The 21,952-nt window shown below is 40.0% G+C and overlaps 1 protein-coding gene across 1 annotated transcript in view; it reads right to left on the bottom strand.

The window, feature by feature from the left end:
* Positions 1–1,341: 1,341 nt before the first annotated feature.
* The window catches only part of LOC105929750 (synaptic vesicle glycoprotein 2B), a 40,785-nt gene continuing 20,174 nt past the window's right edge, over positions 1,342–21,952 (bottom strand). The window contains exons 4-15 of the mRNA XM_012867649.3: positions 21,100–21,280; positions 18,642–18,793; positions 17,464–17,597; positions 15,871–15,960; positions 14,462–14,575; positions 13,635–13,723; positions 13,365–13,440; positions 11,619–11,707; positions 8,070–8,203; positions 5,691–5,891; positions 5,446–5,605; positions 1,342–2,563 (exon numbers count right to left, since the gene is read on the bottom strand). Coding sequence (XP_012723103.2) covers positions 2,380–2,563; positions 5,446–5,605; positions 5,691–5,891; positions 8,070–8,203; positions 11,619–11,707; positions 13,365–13,440; positions 13,635–13,723; positions 14,462–14,575; positions 15,871–15,960; positions 17,464–17,597; positions 18,642–18,793; positions 21,100–21,280 — 1,604 coding nt within the window. The 3' untranslated portion in view covers positions 1,342–2,379. The remainder of the gene's footprint in view (positions 2,564–5,445; positions 5,606–5,690; positions 5,892–8,069; positions 8,204–11,618; positions 11,708–13,364; positions 13,441–13,634; positions 13,724–14,461; positions 14,576–15,870; positions 15,961–17,463; positions 17,598–18,641; positions 18,794–21,099; positions 21,281–21,952) is intronic.

Below are 21,952 nucleotides of genomic sequence, written 5' to 3'. Positions count from 1 at the left end.
TCAACGTGAGCATTAATACATATCAATATATTTAAACATAGGACTTACTGCCATTATTGTGTTCTGTTTAATAGTAAAAAAACACATCACTTCATGTAAATTAATTACTGCAGAACCCTCTTTGAGCAGCATTTGTGTTCCTAAAAAGGCAAATTCGTTTTTTACTGTCACATTTTCCTATAAATAACGCAAAATATCACAACAAAATGTAAAAAGCTGCATCGCCCATCCCTCGCATCGCATTTCTAAAACAAATATCTGCACAAGTTCAAATTTGCCTTAGCGCCAACAGTTAACAGAGAAACTGCAGACCGTAGCGAGCTGCTGCTGGAGATTGATGGGAAACGTGGCCCCAGCCATTTCTTCGAGAGCGTAAATCCACATGGAGGGTGAAGAAGGGTGATCAACAAATGAAATGTTTAGGAAATGGGGAAAACACCCTGAAAACTCAAAGCAATAGAAAATACATATACACTGCAAAAAGAGCACTAAAAACATGTAAACTTTTCTTGAAATGAATGTATTTGTCATTGATTTGAGCAGGTAAATAAGATTTGCAAATAGAAATAGATTTTTGCACTTAAAATAAAAACAACTCATCTTCATCATCTTATTTCAAGCGCTGTTCATCTAACTATTTTATTTTAGGGGTAAAAAAAACTCATTCCATTGGCCGATCATCTTATTTACCCGCTCAGATCAAGGACAAACACTTTCACTTCAAGAATATTTTACTTACTTTTAGTTCTCTTTTTACAGTGTAACAAAAGTTAAAAGAAAATACAGGAATCAATGTTTGAGTGAATTTTTAAGGAATTGGCAAAAGAAAAAGAGATTTTGGTGCAGAAAAGCCAATCTAGAACCATCATTAACACCTAAGCAGAAGAAAACAAGGCTCCAGGAGGACTACAGAGAGCATGTTATAGCCTGGGATTACTGACAGCGAGATTTAAAGATGAATCCAGGAGGTATCTCTGGAATGTCTGGGATCTTAATGAAACATCTAATGACGAGGTTGTGAAGAAAAGCAGCTAATATCCAGTTAGTGATGATCTGGGGCTGCATGCCAGCTGGCCGTCAACTTCCCTGCAGGACATCTACTACCTCCATCACTCTAAAGCAAGCTTACTGATGATCAAGTCACTTTTCAGGAACACGGCGATGCATCTGGCCACCCAGCGCACAAAGATGGACCCAGTGACGTAACGAGCAAACAGACCAGATCTCAACCTGACTGGAAGCTTCTGGAGGAAACTGGAAAAACTGGACCGTGAAAAGGCTCCGTCCTCCAGAGCTGAGCTTCAGCTGCTGTACGATCATGTTGGAAATTGATTGATGAAGTTTTTTTTTTTTTTAAATCGGTTAAGTCCTCAGAGAAGCTGCGACAAAACACTGACAGATTGGGGTGGATTTAGCTCATCGCTCAGTCTTTTTTACTCATATTGATCAGAAACAAAGTTGTGCCAGAAACTGCAACCGTGAAACGTAACTGTTTGCTTTGGAATTAAAATAATTTTATTTTTTTTCCTGAACAGCTCCCTGAACAAAGTCCAAAGCCCGGTGGAAACTGTAAACCAGTTCAGGGCTTTCACATGATAACGACTCATTTCCCATGACACAAATGAAAATTACTTATTACACAGTTTGCTGCTGCAGCCGGATAGCACTGCTGGAGTATGACCGATATGCAAGTGCTGCAATGCACGGACAGCGAGTTATGGGTTTTATTATTTATACTGTAAGAGTCAGATAGCAATAGGTAGAGAAGACGAGAATCAGCCACACTGCATGATTTACCTTGTCTGACACCTACATCAATTCTGCCTTATGACCAAAGATTTTCTTCCACGACTTAAATATGATCTCACAGCTCAGGAAGAGTGATTCCACTTGTTTTTCGAGGTCTTGAACGTGTGTTATAGGGTTTCAGGGCACAAACTCTCTCTTTTTGCCCCGCTTGGCGGCGAGTCAGGATTTCTCGACCGCTGCTTTTAAACCTTAGGGTTTAAAAACTTAAAGGAGCATCTTTCTCGGCATCAGCACACGGGCGGGAAATGATCTAGTACTGCTGGAAAGGCCAAGTTTCTCCTCATGCATGGAGCCGCTGCCGACAGACGCAGAGGGTGGATCAGACACCAGCAGGTCCACCGCCTCAGTGGGTTTCTGGTGCGACTGAGCTGAGGAAAATATCCCCCCCCCCTGTACAGATGAATATGGTTCACATGAAGAAACGAGCGCTTGGCGTTTGACTTGAACAGCTGAAGTGTTTCTCTTCTCGCCGTCTGCAGAGTGCAACATGACGTCCGACAGCTTCCGGCATGACGCGGGTGTGATTCGGACCTCCACCCCCCCACCTCCCCCAGGACGCCCCTCGGCCGATCACTGCAGGATCTTCTGCCGTGTGTCGGGCAGTTTGAGGGCCACCAGGCCGCCGCAGACCAGGGCCGTGAAGGACAGAAGTATGGGGATGGCTTTGGTGATGCCAACGAAGCTGGCGAAGATGGAGCTCCCCAGGATGGCCGCCAGCTTGCACAAAGCGTTCAGCACGCCGAATGCCGTCGCCCTGCGACGAAAAACACAAGCTGATTAACAGCAGAAGCTGCAGGACCGACTCTGGCTTTCAGCAGGACGTTTAGTCCCGAGGTCTTTGTTCTTAGACTTAGACTTAGAACACTTTATCTGTCATTTTGTATGCACAGAGTGCGTACAGAATGAAATTTCGTTGCATACAGCTTGTAAATTGCAGTAAAAATCAAATTACAGTATAAGGTGCAGCAGTGATTTAAAAGTAACAATTTAAATGTAGACAATGCAGGAGAAGTCACAGTGTACAGGTGAGTATTTTTAAAACCATTTGTATGTGCAGAATTGATTGTGCAAGGGCATTTGTGCAAGAATATAGCTTGTAATTTACAGTAGATTTAAAATACAGTATAAGGTGCAGCACTGATTTAAAAGTAAAACAATTGAAATGTAAACAATGCAGGGGTAAGTCACAGTGTACAAGTGAGTATTTGAAAAAAAAAATATTAGTATGTACAGAATTTGATTGTGCAAAGGGCATTTGTGCAAGAATGCATTTGAAAACTAAGAGTTGGGCAGCATTTGTAATGCTAGATGGAGATGCAATGATGCAGAATGTGCAAATATGCGAATGTTGTGCAGAGTTTATGGGTTATAGTTCAGCAGTTCAACAGCAGTTCAACAGTCTGATGGCAGCAAGGAAAAAGCTTTTTCAGAACTTGTGACGAATACTGTAAAAGTATTCATTCCTGCTAGTTAGGAAGAACAGCAACAAGAAAAGGTCAGAACAGATTCTTCTGGGACTTGGAAAGAGGTGATGTGAGTCTCTGAGGAGCAAAGATGTGCTGAGTGCCTCCAAATTTGACAACAAATGTGAAAATTATTAAACGGACTTTAAAAAAAAAAAACTTCCTCACAGAAAGACATTAGGAGAATTTGCATGTTTCTCTTTCTCTGGAGTAAAGAAAATTATGAAACATTTCAAAGAATCTGGAGAAATTTCAGAGGGCAAGCCCAAGCTGGAGAGCTCAGATCTCCAAGTATTTGGTTTAGAGACATTTTTGCCTGTTGTTAGATGGGATTAACATGCACGTTTCGGATTTTAATAGAAAGTTGTTCCTACACCTTCTATCCACAGTCTGCTCATCTCAAGGCCCCATCATTTATTTCAGTTTGGCTTAATTGTATATCACCATTTCATAAAACACATCATCATATAGGAAATTTTTGACCAATCTGTATAATCTGACTGATTTTGACTTTGTAAAGTGCTTCGAGATGACATGTTTCATAATTTGGCGCTATATAAATAAAATTTAACTGAATTGAATTGAATCTCAAGGCACTTTACAGAAAACAGTCAGTTTTTTAATCATACAGACAGACCTGGATGAGCTTCTAGCCACAGCAGCAATCTCTCATATCAAGCATGCATGTAGCGACAGTGGAAAGGAAAATTTCCCTTTAACGGGAAAAAACCTGCAGCAGAACCAGGCTCAGTGTCAACGGCTATCTGCCGCGACTGGCTGGCAGTTTGAGGAGACACAAAAAGAAGCACTGATCCAGGAGTACTTTCTATGATTAAAACAGTTAGTAGTAGATCCTTTAGTGGCTTCGTCTCTAGGAGAGAAACACAGATAAGCTCTGAGTCTGTCGGTTAAACATGAAGCTGTTGGCAGAGAAAAAAACAGCAAAAGAAAATAAAGTTAAAAGGTGAAATGTTTGAAACAATCCACTTCCCAGTGATTGAGAATCCTCAGGATGGTTTGATTCACTCATCAGTTCAACATGAGGAGAAAAGCTGCGAAAACAATTAGAAACAAGAACAAACCCATCAGAACGAGGATTAACAACACAAGTGAAGGAAAGGATGGAATAGAGAGATCTGGAATCAAATCACAGAGACTGAACAACAAGAAAGAAATGGGATGGCTCCTTAAAAGAGGCTGCAGCATTCTAGGAAAGTCTGTTCTGGAAATACAAGTCTAAGATGAACCTGAATAAGAGTAAAATCCAAAGATCCAAAGTAGAGCCGACCGGCATCAAATTATGACTCCAAAGATCCTGGTGAGGCAACATGGTAGCTTTCCACTACTGAAAAAAATTTAAATTCTTTGGCTGGTTTATATTGTACCAGGTATACTGTCCATCTTTTGAAGAAGAAGAAATGTTAGAAGACAATCAGCAGCTGAAAATGTCTGCAGAAAATACAGCAGAACATCCTCAGCTCCTGTTGAAGCCCATGAATCAAAGACTTAAAGGAGCAACAGCATCCATGGATTGGAAATAAACATTATCTGGTGGTCTGAACAATATGGAGCCCTGAGATGAGTGCAGAGAAGACCTGTTGTTGTTTTTTTTACATGGTGGAGCTGACATATCTGCAACTGATTTTAAATTAAACTCCAACACCTGCACTTCAGTCACGGTTCACGGAGATCATCGTTTTGGTTCTTCCAAAGATTCAGATGCAAACACAGCATGAAGCCAGCGGTACCGACTAATGCGCTGTTGCACTGCTGCACAAAGTAAAAAGTTTAAAAGAGGCCAGCTGTAGGACTGATCTGGAACAAACTTCCAGAAAACTGTAAAAGTGCTGAAAGCCTGAGTTCCTATAAATCAAGACAAAAAACACATTAGTTTAGGATTGCCTTCGACTGTTCTCATTAGTTCAACTGGTTTTAATATTTGCCTTTAGTTTCTATTTTCCCAAGTTTTATTTTGTATCTACATTTTATTCCAACTTGCTTTTATTCTGTTTTATTGTCCTATATTTTAATCATGTAAAGCCCTTTGCATTGTCTTTGTACTGAAATGTGCTACACAGATAAATTTGCCTTGCCTTATACGGTTCGTGTATTAAATAAATGTATTTTAGTCCATCTGCATCATCGATCTGTGATTCCAGGTGAGCGACGTTACCTTTTAGAAGCGGGGTAGAGCTCCACGGTCACCACCTCTATACCGTTCCAGGCAGCGGCGCTGACGGCGCAGAACATACACTGCAGAGCGATGATGGCCGACTGGCTGAAGCTCAGGAACAGGAAGAAGGAGCAGCCCGCAGAAATGAGCATGGAGCCGCCTGGGGAGACCAGAGATCACCTGTAACAGAGCTGCAGCCTGTCAAACCTCAGCAATCACCTCGCAGATCACATGCCAGGCGTCACCTATGATCCTGACCCGGCCGATCTTCTCCACGAACAGCGCGGAGATGATGTTGCCCGGTAGCACGGCCAGGCTGCCCAGGAAGCTGACCAGGTAGATCAACACGTCGTTCTCCTCCATGGCGTCCAGGTGGCAGCCGTGTTTGTTGTGCTCGAAGGTGGCGTTCTCCATCCTGCAGTCGATGAACTTCTCCTCCCAAAGGTCTGCAGAGAGCACGGGACGATTCAGGGGGACAGCGGTGGACGCAAAGCCCCAAATGGGCTCTATAAAGAGGATTTTAATACAACATTTCCCTCTGGGGTCGGTAAAGTCCTGGGATTCTGATGCCTCTGGATTACTCCTAAGTCAAGATGTCACTGTTTGGAGATGATTCAGGTTAAGGCTGGACGATATGGAGATAAAGCATATCGATAAAATAGAAATCATGTCGATCGATATCGATAATTATCAACAAATTCAAAACATATATTTTAAGTGCAACTCTGGCCGTTTTATCCTGTTGCTTAGCAACCTATTTTTAAATTCAAACTCAACCCTTTATTCAACCAACTTTCTACCAAAACTGCAAGTTTTCAAAAAAGAACGCATGTTCTATGAACTCTTTGAAGGGGGCGGAGCTTGGTTCCTGGGTCTGCGTTGTGATTGGTTGGGAGGATGTAATGATGTAATATTAACCTACATGGCTAGAATGCAAAGAAAGGAAAACTGTTATTCTATTGAACTTTTTACTGACCCGTTTTTCTATGATTGATATACATATATTGTTTCTGAATTATCGTCCAGCCCTAATTCAGGTTCCTTTCTGTAGTGTAGAAAAAAATCTGGGCTATTTTGTCCAAAATCTCTCTGGTTTACCGGGTTTAAAACTGCGCATTTCTTCCTATTAATCTCACTTTCAGCATGTGAGTGTCACTGTGTTCACGTGGTACCATATTGGAGGTGGGTGCATTTCACTATTTACATTTAAGTATAAGAAAACAAATGATGAAAAAGTATGAAATGGAATGTAAAAGTATCTAGAATGTATAATTATATTCTATAAACCCATGTTCATGGCATGATGTGCATGTATTATGAACTGAGAAGGGGGTCGAGTTCATAAGACTCCTGTTCTTACATTGTATGACATGCTTTTGTATATAACTCAGACCGTGTTTTGTGTAATGATAATTTAAATGCTTTACCATGAAAGGAGCAAATAAAATGAATGAATTAATTATTTAATTAATGAATGAACGAAAGAATACAAGGCCAAGGCAGAAGAACATCCGCAACTCTTGCTTCCCATCAGTCAGTGAAGGTTTGTAAGGCTGTTTGCAAGCTATCTGAAGTTGTGGGTGATCCGATTTTACCCTTTTATTAGTTTTATTTATTGGATTTTTAGCCATAAATTTGAGCCTGGATGAAAGTATGTACAGGATCAACCAATACATTAGAATATTACTGAAAAATCCATTAATTTTAGTGACTCAATTCACTGAGAGAAACACATTTTATTTAACTACATAGATATATCCAATCCTTTATTACATTAATTGTGATTATTTTCCCCTCACATCTAATGAAAACATGACATTTAGAATATAAATATCAAATCAGGCTAATAAAAAAAAGGTTTTTATTATAAAATGTGAACTTAGTGAAAAGTATGTTTTAATGTCTACATTAAGGTTGTTATTTTGAAAAAGGTCACTTTAATCTGAGCTTTATTGAAACACATATTCTAATTAATTGAATATGAGTGCATATCAGTTATGGATGGCCCACAATTAAACAAATAACCCATGTTAAATCGTTTTTTTGGGGCTCTTTATTACCAGCGGTCTGCCACATTGTTTCTATAATTGAAGCTATAAAATATCCCAAGGATAACACAGTTTGACAGGCAGAAATTATATATATATATATATATAAAAAAAAATTTAAATGTTGCTCGACGGGACATATAGAAGAAAACATTATTAAAGGAATACCTTTTAAAGACCAGACAGAAAACGTCTGAAGGTGACAACCATGATCAGCTCTTTGAATGAAGAATTTAAATAAATGAAAGGTGGCCTTTATTTTAACTGTGCTGTAAAAGCAGCTTGTTGGATATTTAATCATTTTAGGATTAAATGAAATGTAAAAGTAGGCTGGACCAAAACAAAACAGCTCAATAGCAATCAGCTGATGGGAAACACAGAAATCTGGAACATTTTGCTAAAAAAAAAAAGCTGAAAATATAGCAGTAAAGCGCTAAATTGTGTCTCAACTCTGACTGGAAGACATTTAGTCATCTCAGTGAAAAAGTTTTGACTGTATTTATTAAGTGAATGTAAGAAGAACCAGCATCAGACACACGTGACTCCATCTCCTCCATCAGGTCCAGCAGGACCCACCTGTGTTGTAGAAGAGCGTGGAGCGGATGGTGCAGTTCTCAAACACCGTGTCCGTGGACCGGATGTCCTCGAAGTGGCATTCTTCAAACAGGGAGTCCTCAAACTTCACGGATTTCATCTCTATGCCGACGAACCTATGAGGATGGGATGGGACACACACCAGCGGACAGACACGGGGCCTTTCTCAGTGCACAGCTCCGACTCGTGTCTTTGGGAACTCAGGGGACGAAATCAAGCCTTCAGGAGGCGTTCAGGAGGCTAGTGGACTAGACTGAGCCCTACACATTAAGTTAGCACCCCGTGAGCTGCGAGAAGTCCTAAAATAACATTTAAAACATTGTTAAATACACTGCAAAAAGGGAACTAAAAGTAAGTAAAATCTTCTTGAAATTAGTATATTTTTCCTTGATTTGAACAGCTAAAGAAGACTATTTGCCAATGGAATGAGAATTTCTACCCCTAAAATAAGATCATTAGACATCCTGCACTTGAAATAAGATGATGGAGATGAATTGTTCTTATTTTAAGTGCGAAAATCTTATTCCAATGGCTGATTTACCGGCTCAAATCAATGAGAAATACATTAATTTCAAGAGGATTTTTACCTACTTTGAGTTACCTTTTTGCAGTGTAAGAGTTAGAATTTCTTTAGTAATGGATTGTTGAAATATTCGGTGTTCTTGAGCCTAAAGAATGTGGTTAAAAAAGGGAAATGTGACAAATCTTTTGCTTCAATCCCAACGCCTTTTCTCCTACACTGCCAAGAGGAGACCCATATCCAGGGAGATACAGAACTAAAGGACCAATTAATGATTAGTTTGCATCGTAGGTTATTATATTTTTGCATTGAATTGTGAATATATACGTTTTCCCTCCCCTAGCACTTTTCTAAAGAGCGTTTTTTCCTTCAAAGCTGACCTGGTCTGGACCCAAAAGAAGGACCACCAAAGCCTCCAGTCTCAGAGAGACTAACAGCTGTTCTCATGCCTGGATGACTGAATCTCTGCAGCAGCTCGTCGCAGCAGCTGCAGAGATTCCTCCGTCAATCACGCTGAGTGACGGCACCGCATTGGCCGCCGTACGTCTGAACTGGTTCGGCCCGTCCAGTGTGTGAGCCAAAAGACAGATTCCTATAATATAACCTTTTTCTTCCTCTTTTTATCCTAAATAATATTAACATTTACAACATTCAACATATAATTTATCAAGCACCCTGAATTAGTATCCTAAATTGTAACTGTTTGGTAAATCAAAATTAACAGTAAATATATTTTAGACTGACTATTAATAACACTTAATGAAAATAAGTGTTACGAGCGGTGTTTTACCTACAGGATAATATTTGGGTCCATAGGGTTCTCCATTCCTCTCTGCTGTGCTTCACCTCTGCTGCACAAGCCCTTTCCACTGAGGAAGCTAGTAAACTGGCTTCACTTCTCTGAGTAAACTTCTCTGGTTCTCTGTTTCTCTGGTTCTCTGGTACTCTGGTACCCGGGTTCTCTAGTTCTCAGGTACTCTGGTACTCTGGTTCTCTAGCTCTCTGGTACCCTGGTACTCTGGTACCCGGGTTCTCTAGTTCTCAGGTACTCTGGTACTCTGGTTCTCTAGTTCTCTGGTACCCTGGTACTCTGGTACCCGGGTTCTCTAGTTCTCAGGTACTCTGGTACTCTGGTTCTCTAGCTCTCTGGTACCCTGGTACTCTGGTACCCGGGTTCTCTAGTTCTCAGGTACTCTGGTACCCTGGTTCTCTGGCTCTCTGGTACCCTGGTTCTCTGGTACCCTGGTACTCTGGAACTCAAGTACTCTGGGTACTCTGTTTCTGGGTACTCTGGTTCTCTGATTCTCTGGTACTCTGGTTCTCTTGTTCTCTGGTACCCTGGCTCTCTGGTACCCTGGTTCTCTGGTACCCTGGTTCTCTGGTACTCTGGTACCCTGGAACTCAAGTACTCTGGTTCTCTGATTCTTTTGTACTCTGGTACCCTGGTACTCTGGAACTCAAGTACTCTGGGTACTCTGTTTCTGGGTACTCTGGTTCTCTGATTCTCTGGTACTCTGTTTCTCTGGGTACTCTGGTTCTCTGATTCTCTGGTACTCTGTTTCTCTGGGTACTCTGGTTCTCTGATTCTCTGGTACTCTGGTACCCTGATTCTCTGGTACTCTGGTACTCTGGTTCTCTGGGTACTCTGGTTCTCTGATTCTCTGGTACTCTGGTACCCTGGTTCTCTGGTACCCTGGTACCCTGGTACCCTGGTACTCTGGTACTCAAGTTCTCTGGCACCCTGATACTCTGGTCCCAGCAAAATCCTATTAGAAGCACCAGCTGAACCCAGGAGATATTAAATGTTGTATTATGGAATAGTTCCTTTTCAGAACATAGACGGTTCTACGTCTATCGTCTATATTCTGCTCTACTTTTATTTTTCATGGTCCTCCTGAATTTTCCTTTAATGTTTTTAGATCACAAGTTCTAGACTTTTTTTAATTTAGGGAAAATTCATTAGGCTGCCTGATTCCTACATGCGTTTGGGTCCTCAAACAGTACGATTCACACAGGAACACTTTCTGTCATTTGGCTTGAGTTAAGCTTCATAAATCCCAAAGAGCACCAGTGGAGACAGTAACGCAGGTTGAGAAAGGCCAGCACAACGAGTTGACTTCTAGTGCTGCAGAATGAACAGAACAGGCCCGGTGTGGAAATGCCAACATGGCTCAGGTTTCCTGCAGCATGTTGGGCTGAGCATGGCGGATTACAGAACGTTCTTCTGTAATCCCAGAAAAAAGGGCCGGTTCTGTCCGCTGCATTCTGCAAGACGCATAGAAGCTTCATGATATACGGCGGTGGTACACGCTGTATATCTGCTCCGAGAGGAAGAGCAAAATCTTTGATCCTTTGGTAAAACAACAAGCTGGAATTACAGCAGAAGTCAAAGTTTTTTTTTTTTTCTGTAAAAATGTCATGAATGTCATGAATGTTTAAATTATACAGAAAGCAAACAAGAAAAACAGGACAAAAACAGCAGGGACTGAAATTTACTTCTCAAGACATTTTAAAAACGACACGTTTCCCAGTCATTTGGGGTGACGACCTGTCAATAATAACATGTTAAATATTTTCGGTTCAATGCACTAAAGCTCTTCTCAGTGCTAACTTACACACACAAACACACACATCCCACCAGCAGCTCCAACATGTGATCCCAGATACAGGAATGGATGAAGTCTAATTTATTCATGCCTTAATATTGTTTTACCAGCAACACTTTTGTCTTATTTTCAAGCTTGCCAGTGAGACAATAAAAATACTTTTCAGTGGTATTTCTGTAGGATTTCCTCAACATCACCACCTACTGTCCAGGAGAAAACTGCAGAGGGTTTTGCACATTTAAAGCACAAGTTCAAAGGGTATCTATGCTTGGACGCGTTATCTGTCGGTTGCTCCAGCAAAGGATCAGAATGCTTGTTCAGACTCATTAATCTGATAAATGTTCACGGCGGAAGTCTTAATAAAGCTTCAGAGGAAGACAATTGAATAAACAGACTCAGACTTACCTGTCCCGGATGTATTCTCCCTCTTTATGGATCTGGTTCTCCAAGGAAAAGTTGAAATGGAAGTTCTCTACTCGTTCTCTGTGGAAAACCTGGATAGACGGGAATATGAAAACGTGAATCTGTGCCGAAGCTTCTTTTATCTGCTACAACAAAAAGATATGTATGAATATTCCATTTCAATCCAGGAAGCATCCAAATCACTAAACTATAGCAATAGTTTTCACTCACAAAAACTGAATTTTGTCTTTTTGGTTTTTAATATTTTGTTCCAATGAACAGAATATTTCTTGCAGATGTTCAAACAGCTTTTTCTATATGGCTTCGTTCATTTTCATCCTCCTCGCATCAGTCTGTTCTGCAGGGACATTTCACATGCATGCTCATCTTTCACATCAAAAGCCCTAAAAAGAACGGGGGTGGTGCTGGGAAAATGTAGAGTTTAATTTGATGGCATCAAAGACAGGGGTGGCCAACCAGTCCGGTGTCAAGAACCAGATTTAAATCTAGCAGCAAGGAGAATAGCAACAGAAAATGTCCACACATTCAAATGCCTTATTAACAGAGGTGGGTAGAGTAGCCAAAAATTGTACTTAAGTAATAGCAACACAACTTCAACACATTTTTACCATTTTTAAGTAAAAGTAAAAATTGTCAGCCAAGAGATTACTCAAGTAAGAGTAAAAACGTATTCAGTAAGAAGGCTACTCAAGTACTGAGTAATTAATCATAACAGTGGATGATTTAATATTTTAAAATATTGGACAGACAAAAATATAAGGTTATGTGCAAATCAGGTATTTTAAAGACTAAAATGAATTGCAAAATAACAAATGCAGGCATAAGAAACACTTTCCTAAATGCTTTTTAAACAGTATAAACTTGAAAGCAATACTTACAGCATTTATTGTATATAGTATGTTAGAACAGTGTAAAGTACTTCCAATAACAATATCTACTGTTTACGTTTATTTTACCTCCAAATGGCTCAATGAGCTCAGCAGATAGAAAATAACATTAAAATAACAAAGCTTGTGTACAAACAAGAGGTCTCCCCTTAACATAAATCCAGGTTTTTGTCTCTCTGGTGTATTTTTGGTTAAATCAAGTATTTTCTTTATTCATGAAGTTACTCACAGTAGGTGGAGAAGCCAGAAATGTTACTCAAGCAAAATTAGTGATACTTGAGTAATAATATGACTCAAGTAAAACTAAAAGGTACAATGCAGTAAAACTTGTAAAGGTACATTTTGTTCAAAAAGTAAATGTCACTGAGTATATGTAACTAGTTACTACCCACCTCTGAGAATGCTTTCTTTCAATTAGGTTCATGATGGTTGGCTCTTGTATGTTTTGGGCTTACAGGCCATAATCTATTACATTTCTAAAACAACTCAAAAAAACATCTCTACAGCTCTAAATTCCTGATCTTCAGTCTGAATTTGCTGCATTTGCTCTTAGTGGGAAATAGAAAGGAAAGAACACATAATTATTTTAGATAAAAACCTATCTAGTTTATTTTTGTTTGAACAAAAACATAACTTTTACACAGATTTAATGGTGGTAATAGCAAAACCCTCCACTGCCAACGCTGTCAGGCCTGATGCTGATCAGGTCTTTTGGCCTTTTTTTAGGGGAAAACACACTGAAGCCTTTCTGTGAGCTCAACAGATTAATAGGATTAATAAAGAAGAATCTTTATTAGGAATTGTTTTTTTTCCATGGATTTTGTTCTGCTCTGTTGCTCACCTTCACCTTGGCCTCGTACTCCTCGTACTGCAGATGTTTGATCATGTCGGGGAACCACACAGACAGACCGTAGTAACTGAAAACACACCAGGGACGGCAACATGTGATATAAAACTATTAACAATTAATAATCAGTTTCGGGTTTTTTTTGGCAGATTGTGACATAAGGTTGTACAGCAGCACAACGCAGGCATTGATTTTACAAAAACAACTAAAGGGTGAGGTTATAACCTGCTCGTCCTCAGGGTGAATGACACACGGCTACCTCACCTGAAGGCCATGCAGAACCAGATGACGGCCATGAAGAGCGTGGAGAACCTGAGCTCTGCAGACAGCAGCGACGCCATGTTTCTCAGCACCTGCAGCAAATACAGGGACCCGTAAACTTCACAATCACTCCCACTCATCATCACGCCACCAATAACAACCAGCTGTCCCACTCCAGACTGAAGACAACATGTTCTGAAATGTAATTCTTATTCCAATAATTATCTCACTTTTTGGTTTTCTCATGTTTAATTTGCTCATAATGAATGATATCCTGGGCCGGCCTTCAGCACGGCACACATCCTTCACAGATAAAGCAGCAGAGAGAACGACTGAAGGACTGCACCTTGTCCTGCAAAACATGTGCAAGCTACACCTGTGCATCTGTCATACATCTCATAAAGTGATGCTGCAATACAAAACCTTCTCTCTAAAAGTTGCCATTTTTATGTATACTTATGCAATTGAAGAAAGCTTCCTATCCAGGAAGCTTTCTCAATTCAAAAAGTCTGGAGCAACATTACTCCAGACTTTTTAAATTGAGAAAGCTTCCTGGATAGTAAGCGAAACATCTTCAAACTACAGAAAACAAGTCCAGTTGTTTTGCTTTTTACTTTTTTTGAATGACCATGACCTGGATGACTGAGAATCTCCACCAGCAACTGGTTCCCTTATATAGGACATTTTTTACCAATCTGTATAATATGATTAAATTTGACTTTGTAAAGTGCCTTGAGATGACATGTTTCATGAATTGGCGCTATATAAATAAAACTGAATTAAATTGAATTGAATCCATGAAACTAAATCAGTTTGTGTTTCCAGCATACCAGTTTACAGAGTGTGAGCGAGCGCACGGCCCAGCGCTGCACCGGCGTTCCCGTGGCGCTCTGAATCTCGATGAACTCGTCCTCGGCCGTCTTCGGCGCCTTAATATGCGTCACCTGAGGAAGCGGAGAAAGGAAGTGGGTTCACCGGTGCCTCAGAGCAGCAATAAATGGGTGCATGGGTTCCCCCTCAGTCTCCCAAAGTAGCTGAATATTAACATCTGTTTAGGTTAAAAGTGATGTAAGCGCATCGTAAAGGATTCTCCCACCTGATCCTGAGGTTTTATTCATGCAAATTCCATCACCCAAAACACAAAAGTAGTTTTTGTGCCGTTATTGATGTATTTGCAGATAAAATAAATGGAATTGAAAGGGGAAAATATATTATTTTTTTATATTTATATTTTATATTTATTAATATAAATTTTTGTATGTTTGTTAATAACATTTATTTATTCATGTAGATTTCATTAAGATTAAAATTTTCTTTTTTACAACAGAGATCCGGCAAAGAATGTCACCCAGCACACATTTCCAATCACAAACTACAGACACGTAACTACATTAAATATACAATTTTGGCAGAATACATGATTACACATGAAAAGGATAAAACCTAATTTTAAGGTAGAGTTAAGATTTTCTAAAGGGTGCAGCTAAAATATCTATCATAAAACACCAAGAGGAAGTCTGCAGATCGTATCAGATTATCTGAAATAAAATTAAAAAAAGAAATGAAATCATAACAAAATTATTGAATAGGTCATTATATAATCATTTTAAGATTGTGATAAAAAAGAATAAAGGACTGGAAAAAATAATTTTAAAAAACATCCATGCAAACTGAAAAACTTATTTTCCTTTTTATTTCTGATTAAATATTCTCACTTACTGCTTAATTATCTTGTTGAATTACTTTATTTTTGCCAGTTTCACCATTTCATAGAAAGGTGTTCTCTCTGCATGGCTGCAGCATTTTAAAAACAGCATGGACTCGTATTCTGGTTCTGATCTGCAGCTGTTTGAAGCTCCTATCGGCTCCTCCTCTGCAGATCCACTTCGTGCAAACACGAGTACAGAGAATATACACCTTCTCCTTCTTTTTGAAACCAGAAGAAAAAAGGACCTGAGCTCTAAAAATACTTTATGTTGACGTTCAAACGAGACGCGCTCGGTGAGCAGCTCCCCATCTCCCCTTACCTTTTATGTCTCGGGTAAAAACTGGGACAGCGTGGATGTGCGTGAGAGGAATCTATATTCAGAATCTGCAATCTGAGTCAGAAACGGCACCTTTTCCTTTTGAGATTCAGCTTTATCCTTCAGATCAAAGTGACAGCTATATGTTTTAAATCTAAAAGAGGATCCTTTCACAGGTGACTTTGTGATTTTGTGTCACGGTTTCATGCACTCACTGTAAAAACTTTCTCCGGCTGCCCTTTGGCTCTCCAGTTGGTGTCGTGGACACGCTTCAGGATCATCCAGGCCTCGTCGTGTTTCGCATGCTGCACCACACACACAGAAACAATCAGATTTAATGCTCTTAAATAAATAAATTAATTAAGAAGTGAAGAGCAGTGTCTGCAGTAATTCTTTAGTATCTCACAAAGTTTCAGGAAGATGTTTAATCACCAAACTCGGACCCAGGACAGATGATCAATCAAAGGGCTGCCTGGATTATTTTAGATTTTTACAGTAGTGGGCTTCGGTTTTCATTTGTGTTTTCATCATTTCTGAGTTGTATATTATTGTTTAGGGCTTGCCATTATGACATTATATAGTGTTTTTATTTGTACCAACGAAGCTGTTTGTCCAACTAAAATAAATCCTAACTCCCTGAATTTTTACCCGATATTCTCAAGGTTTGGTTTGTTACAAACAGCAAAGATGTGGTTATGATACAGAGCGTTGTGACACATATTTTAATACTGAAATCTGTTGTTTAAATAACGTATTTCATAAATGTGTGCTCTTTAACAGACAGTAATATGGCATATTAATGTATAAATATGTGATTTCATACTGAAATAATCTATTTTATGCTATTTCACAAAGACAGAAATGTGGTATGGCATATCATTAAATATGTAAATAAATATGTGCTTTCACGCTGAAATACTTTTATGCCCTTAAACAAAGAGAGAGAGTGTATATATTCATGGGGGCCTTTTTAGGCAGATTATTGAAAGCATTTTGCACCGAGTTAGTTTTACTTTATCTTGTTGCACTGCTAGTTAAACTTTGTATATTTTCGTTCGCAAAGAAAGGAATTTTATTTAGAAATACATCAAATTCATCAAAGCTGATTGAGTATGAGTAAAAATGTGCAAACAGAGAGCCGTTGTTATGTTTTGCTGAGCTGGGGTCACTAACCTCTGGGCATAAAGTGCTGCAGGTCTAAAAGCAGACAGACATCAGGGTGAACAGTGAAAGGAAAGTGTTTTAAATCCTGACCCAATCCCCTCACAGAAACAATGTACTCTAAAAACGTCTGACATTAATTAAGATCTACTTTCTGTTAAATTAAAAATTGCTGTTTTGATATCAGCTCCATTCACTGCAAAAACAGAACTAAAAATAAGTCAAATTTTCTTGAAATTAGTGCATTTATCCTTGATTTTAGCAGGTAAATAAGATGATCTGCCAATGGAATGAGTATTTTCACCCCTAAAATAAGATAATTAGACATCCTGCATTTGAAATAAGATGATAGAGATGAGTTGTTCCTATTTTAAGTGTAAAAATCTCATTCCATTGGCAAATCATCTTATTTACATGCTAAAATCAAGGATAAATGCACTAATTTCAAGAAAATTTGATTTATTTTTAGTTTTGTTTTTGCAGTGTTCACAGCTCCCGTTAAAGCAAAATGAACATCTGTGCTGTTTCCAGCTAGGCTGACTGAAGCCAGAGTTGATCAATAACCAGCGGCAGGAGCGTAATTCAACGCCGCGCTACATCCCTATTAAAAAGCAAGGTGTCAGCAGGTGCAACCCGCCTGCTCTCACCTCCAGCAGGAAGCGGGGGCTCTCCGGCATGAAGGTGAGTCCAACCAGAGAGGCGATGGCCGGAAGAGCTGCGACGAGGACGAAGACGCGCCAGCTGTGGAACTGGAGCTCCGTGCCCATGCTGAACCCCCAACCTGTTCAAACACACGGTAGACGACTGCCAGTCAGGAGAGAAGGCCTGTCTGCTGTTCAACACCTTTAAGAGATCTGAGCGCATTCTAACATCTGAATGTATTAAGTGAAGACGTTTTAAATGTAAATATACAAAACGGGACACAGAAATAAAGTATTTGGTTGTTTTTTTTTAGGGTAAATATGTGTGTATAAGTGGCAACTGTTTTCGTAATTAGTGCTCTGCAGCGTCAATCTGTAGATACAAGTCTAAATAGTTTGTGTGCAGGATGTGTGGGCTCTGCAGAGATGCTTAGATGCTTCCTCTCCTGAATGGAGGGGAGGTCAGTCCAAAATATCCTCTCAGCAGATTTTTTGGACTTTTTGTTTTGTGGATGAGCCAAACCACACAATGATGGAAGAACATATGACCGACCAAATAATGGCAGTGTAGAGGATTACCACTTGGTTTGTTAGGAGCTTTGAGATGTGAAAATAAACCAAATCTGATTTTTATTTTATTCTGTAATGAAAGAGAAATTAGCTGACCATTTTTTGGGTTAGGTGGTTGAGCAAGAGGCATGGTCGACCCTGGGCGGATCACCAGTCCATCACAGGGACACACAATCATACTCACACATACTTTTACCTAAGGGCAATTTAGCGATACCAAGTGACCTAATGGTTATGTTTTTTTGGAAGCCAGAGTGCCCAGAGAAACTCCATGTATGCATTGGAATAGAAATGCAGACTACCTGTAATTTCAAGGTGTTTTGCAAAATAAACCGTTTACACACAATCCACCTGGTCCAAATTCTGTTCAAATCAATTAGTTAGATCAGATCAAAATGCATGCAACACAGTTAAATAATAGCAATAGAGTACAGCCACAGTCACCTGATCACATAATGGCAGTGAAAAGTAATTTATTTAGGAAAACAGCAGATTGCATTGAGTTTTTGACTTTGCAGCAATACCTCTTCCTAAGCAAGTACTCAAAATATGACGTAGAAAACCCCAGGACCATGCTTTACACTGCAGCTTTTCTTAAAAGCATAGATTCGTACCGTATCTGGGGATGATTCCCCATGCAGTGAATGATGCGTAAATCCCACCCATCATCCAGAACATGCACAGCCAGGACAGATGCTCCCCTCTCTTATCCATCTGCAGGAACTCAGAGAAGTACGAGTAGACGATGGGCACCGTGCCGCCGATGCTGACAGAGAGAGGCAGCACAGGAAACAAGTAAACGGGAGATTACTGGAGAAATGTTGTACTGAAATAAAACAGGAATGAAACGAGAGATAAATCAACACTTTTGTCCAAAACTGTTAAGAGGTCAAACGAAATGCCTTTCAGATTCAATTTTAGGATGCTGTATTTTTTTTAAGATATTTTATTTACTCCAGACAGCTTATTGATCTGTTTGCTGTCTTTTCTGTTTATAAATCTAACGTTGTCTTTCAGCTGGCAAACTGCACATGCCTCTGTGATGCTGCAGATCGCGTTTACTGTTCTGGGCTCAGTGTGTGACCTTGTTTTTGAGTCCCTGCGGACCGCAGTTATTCTGAGAGCAACTCTGCTGCGTCACTGCAATCCAACACCAGCCCGGCTGCAGCTGCATGCACAGAGCTCAGCTCAGCCTTTTTGTCTGAAAGTATCCTTTATTCCATATATTAGATTAGCACATTAAAATATTTTTGATTAGGGTAACTGGACAGAAGATCTTAGATAATTATTTAATAAAAAAAATATTCTCAAGGACTTGTTTGGCCACAACATCCCAACAAATATTGGATCAGATTGGGATCTGTGGAGTCAGAGGGTTGATTATTATTCCAAGAGCATTTCTGCAACATGGCACTGGGCATTATCCTGCTCTTTTTATTAAGGCTCATTTAGACTTGGTTATTAAAACTGTTTATCTCAAAACTGCATGTAAAAGAAAAATCCACATGAATGTTGAACCCAGGTTTTTATGCCATCCATTTCTCCATGGTCCACTTTTTGAGGCTCTTCTGTTTGGTGGGGAAGTTTTGGATGGGTTGGATTTCTGATCAATCTGCAGCTGCACTGCTCCGAACAACAAACCGGGATACTCTGTGTGTTCTGACACCTATCAGATCCAAATACAGCTGCAGTCTCTCTTCTATTAGATCAATCTGAGCCAGCGTTTACATGAGTGTTATCTATTACCCTGTCTCTGGTAGTTCCTGAACCCTGTGGACCAGGGAATCCTGCAGAATTGCAGCTGGGGAGATCCAAATATGTTTCAGATCATATCCTCTATACAAGCATTCTCAACATTATTCTGGTTTTGAGATTTAGTTCTCCAAAACAATGTGAATGTAGGTTTCTTCACATTTATAGCAATCTAAAATTACGTAGAAAGGTCTGTGACAGCAGCGGGTAGTTTGAGGTTTATCAACTACCTGCTTTGGAGTTGAGGCCACTGAGTTAAGAATGGTGTCATCTGTATAGAGGGGCACTTTAGCAATTGACTTGTTGTTACCAATGCTCTTATTGAAAATAGCACATAAACCTGGGCCTAAAACTGACCACTGGGGAATACGTTTTTGAAATCTTCAGAAATATGCACCAGCCTAAAGTCTAATCACTTCCATCAATTTCATTAAAGTTGACAACAACAACAATAAATACCTTGGGAAGAAAAATAAACACAATCCTCCTTGCTGTCCAGAGCATTTAGAATATTATTTCCTACAAACTCAGCTACCGTTATGGTACTACGACTCGACAATAGCAGCAGTAAATTGTGGAAGTATTAGGAGAATCCAATAGTTTTGAGGGGTTTATGGACTGCTAAACCTTAAACAGGCTCAGATACAAACAGGAATATTGAGGCTCAGGAGATAAGCAAGAAAGTAAGTAAGTAAATAACTAAGTAAGGAAGGAAGTAAAAATTTATTTCCATAGTACCTTTCACAGACATATACATCACAAAGTGCTTCACAGGAGCAAAAACAATAAAAAACACTAAACATGCTCAAGCAAATGCTTGTCTAAATAAAAATGGTTTTTTTTTAAAAAGAGACTGTGGATTTTGTGCAGCAAAGAGACACCAAGAGAGCGTTCTCGGAGCCAGTCATAGTTGGAGTTAAAGAAGCGAGATGCTGCCTGATTATAGGAATTTTATCATCAGGGAAGATGACAAGGGTTTCAGTTTTGTTTTAATTTAACTGAAGATAGATGTTGTAGAGCCACATTTTGATTTCTGACAAACATACTGAGTTCAGACAGCTTGTGCATCTCAGATGGTCAAAAAGAGCAATACAGCTGGATATCATCAGCATATAGATGGTAAGAAACATTTTTATCCCTTTTATAGGATTTTCCCTAAATGATACAACAAAAAAGAGAATCGGACCCAAAACTGAACCCTGAGGTACTCCACAAGAGTAGCTCAGGGTTCAGCTGAGTAAACTTGGTTCATCTAAACAGGTGGCAAAGATATTAGGCTCAATTTAGAACGAGAGAACTATAGTTAATTAGCTGAGTTACCCAATGCCAGACAGCAGCCTGAAGAAGAGGAAAAAGCCGTAGCCCTGAGCAAACGATGACAGGAAGGCAAAGATGCAGTTTATGGCCAAGGCCCAGATCAGACAGCGCCGACGGCCAGTTTTATCAGCCAGACCGCCCCAGAGGAAGGCTCCGACCATCATGCTGAGGAAGACCACCAGACCTGCGCAGAGAAATACACACAGAGTCACGTTAGTCCATATTTTATCTCTTAATTAAAGGCGAGTAAATCATAGGATTTTGTGAATGTTTTATTTGATTGGTCATCTGGTAAAGAAACTGCTGTCTTGTTCTTATTTAGCATCATCCTGTCTCAAAAGTGGTTCTGAACAACCGGTCAGGAATAACTCTGTCCATTAAAAACAAAGTGCTCCGTCAGACCTCACAAATGAACTCGGCCCAGTTCGCTCCTATTTTTCATCTTGTCAGACAGTCAGGCTGATTCGACCAATTAAATCCGAGTCACGTTTGCTCACTCGGCTCTTTCTGAAATCTCCAGACCTCCCTGGGCCGGGTGGCGCAGCCTCTGCCAAGAATAAACCCAATCCATGCCAGAGACCAGCTGGCTGACAACATTTCACCAGAGCGTGCAGATGGTCATGCAAACAGGGGGCAACCGACGCCGTGACTCAGCTCACTGATCCAAACTTATAAAAACCCTCTTTATAGGTCTGTTTTCGTTGGATGAGGCAGCAAGGAGACTGCGAGGCTCCTCCCAAGGTCAGCACAGACAGCATTGATCGGGTTTGCTGCTGACTCAGAACAGAAACACAGATGGAGGTGGAAGCGGCTCTGGATCGAAGCTGTGGAAGGTGGGTGGACCGAGGAGGCGTGA

The sequence above is a fragment of the Fundulus heteroclitus genome, chromosome 2 (assembly GCF_011125445.2).
Source record: "Fundulus heteroclitus isolate FHET01 chromosome 2, MU-UCD_Fhet_4.1, whole genome shotgun sequence".
NCBI classification, from domain to species: Eukaryota; Metazoa; Chordata; class Actinopteri; order Cyprinodontiformes; family Fundulidae; genus Fundulus; species Fundulus heteroclitus.
The sequence above is the reverse complement of the archived record's forward strand: the minus strand, read 5'-3'. Positions and strand labels throughout refer to the sequence as shown.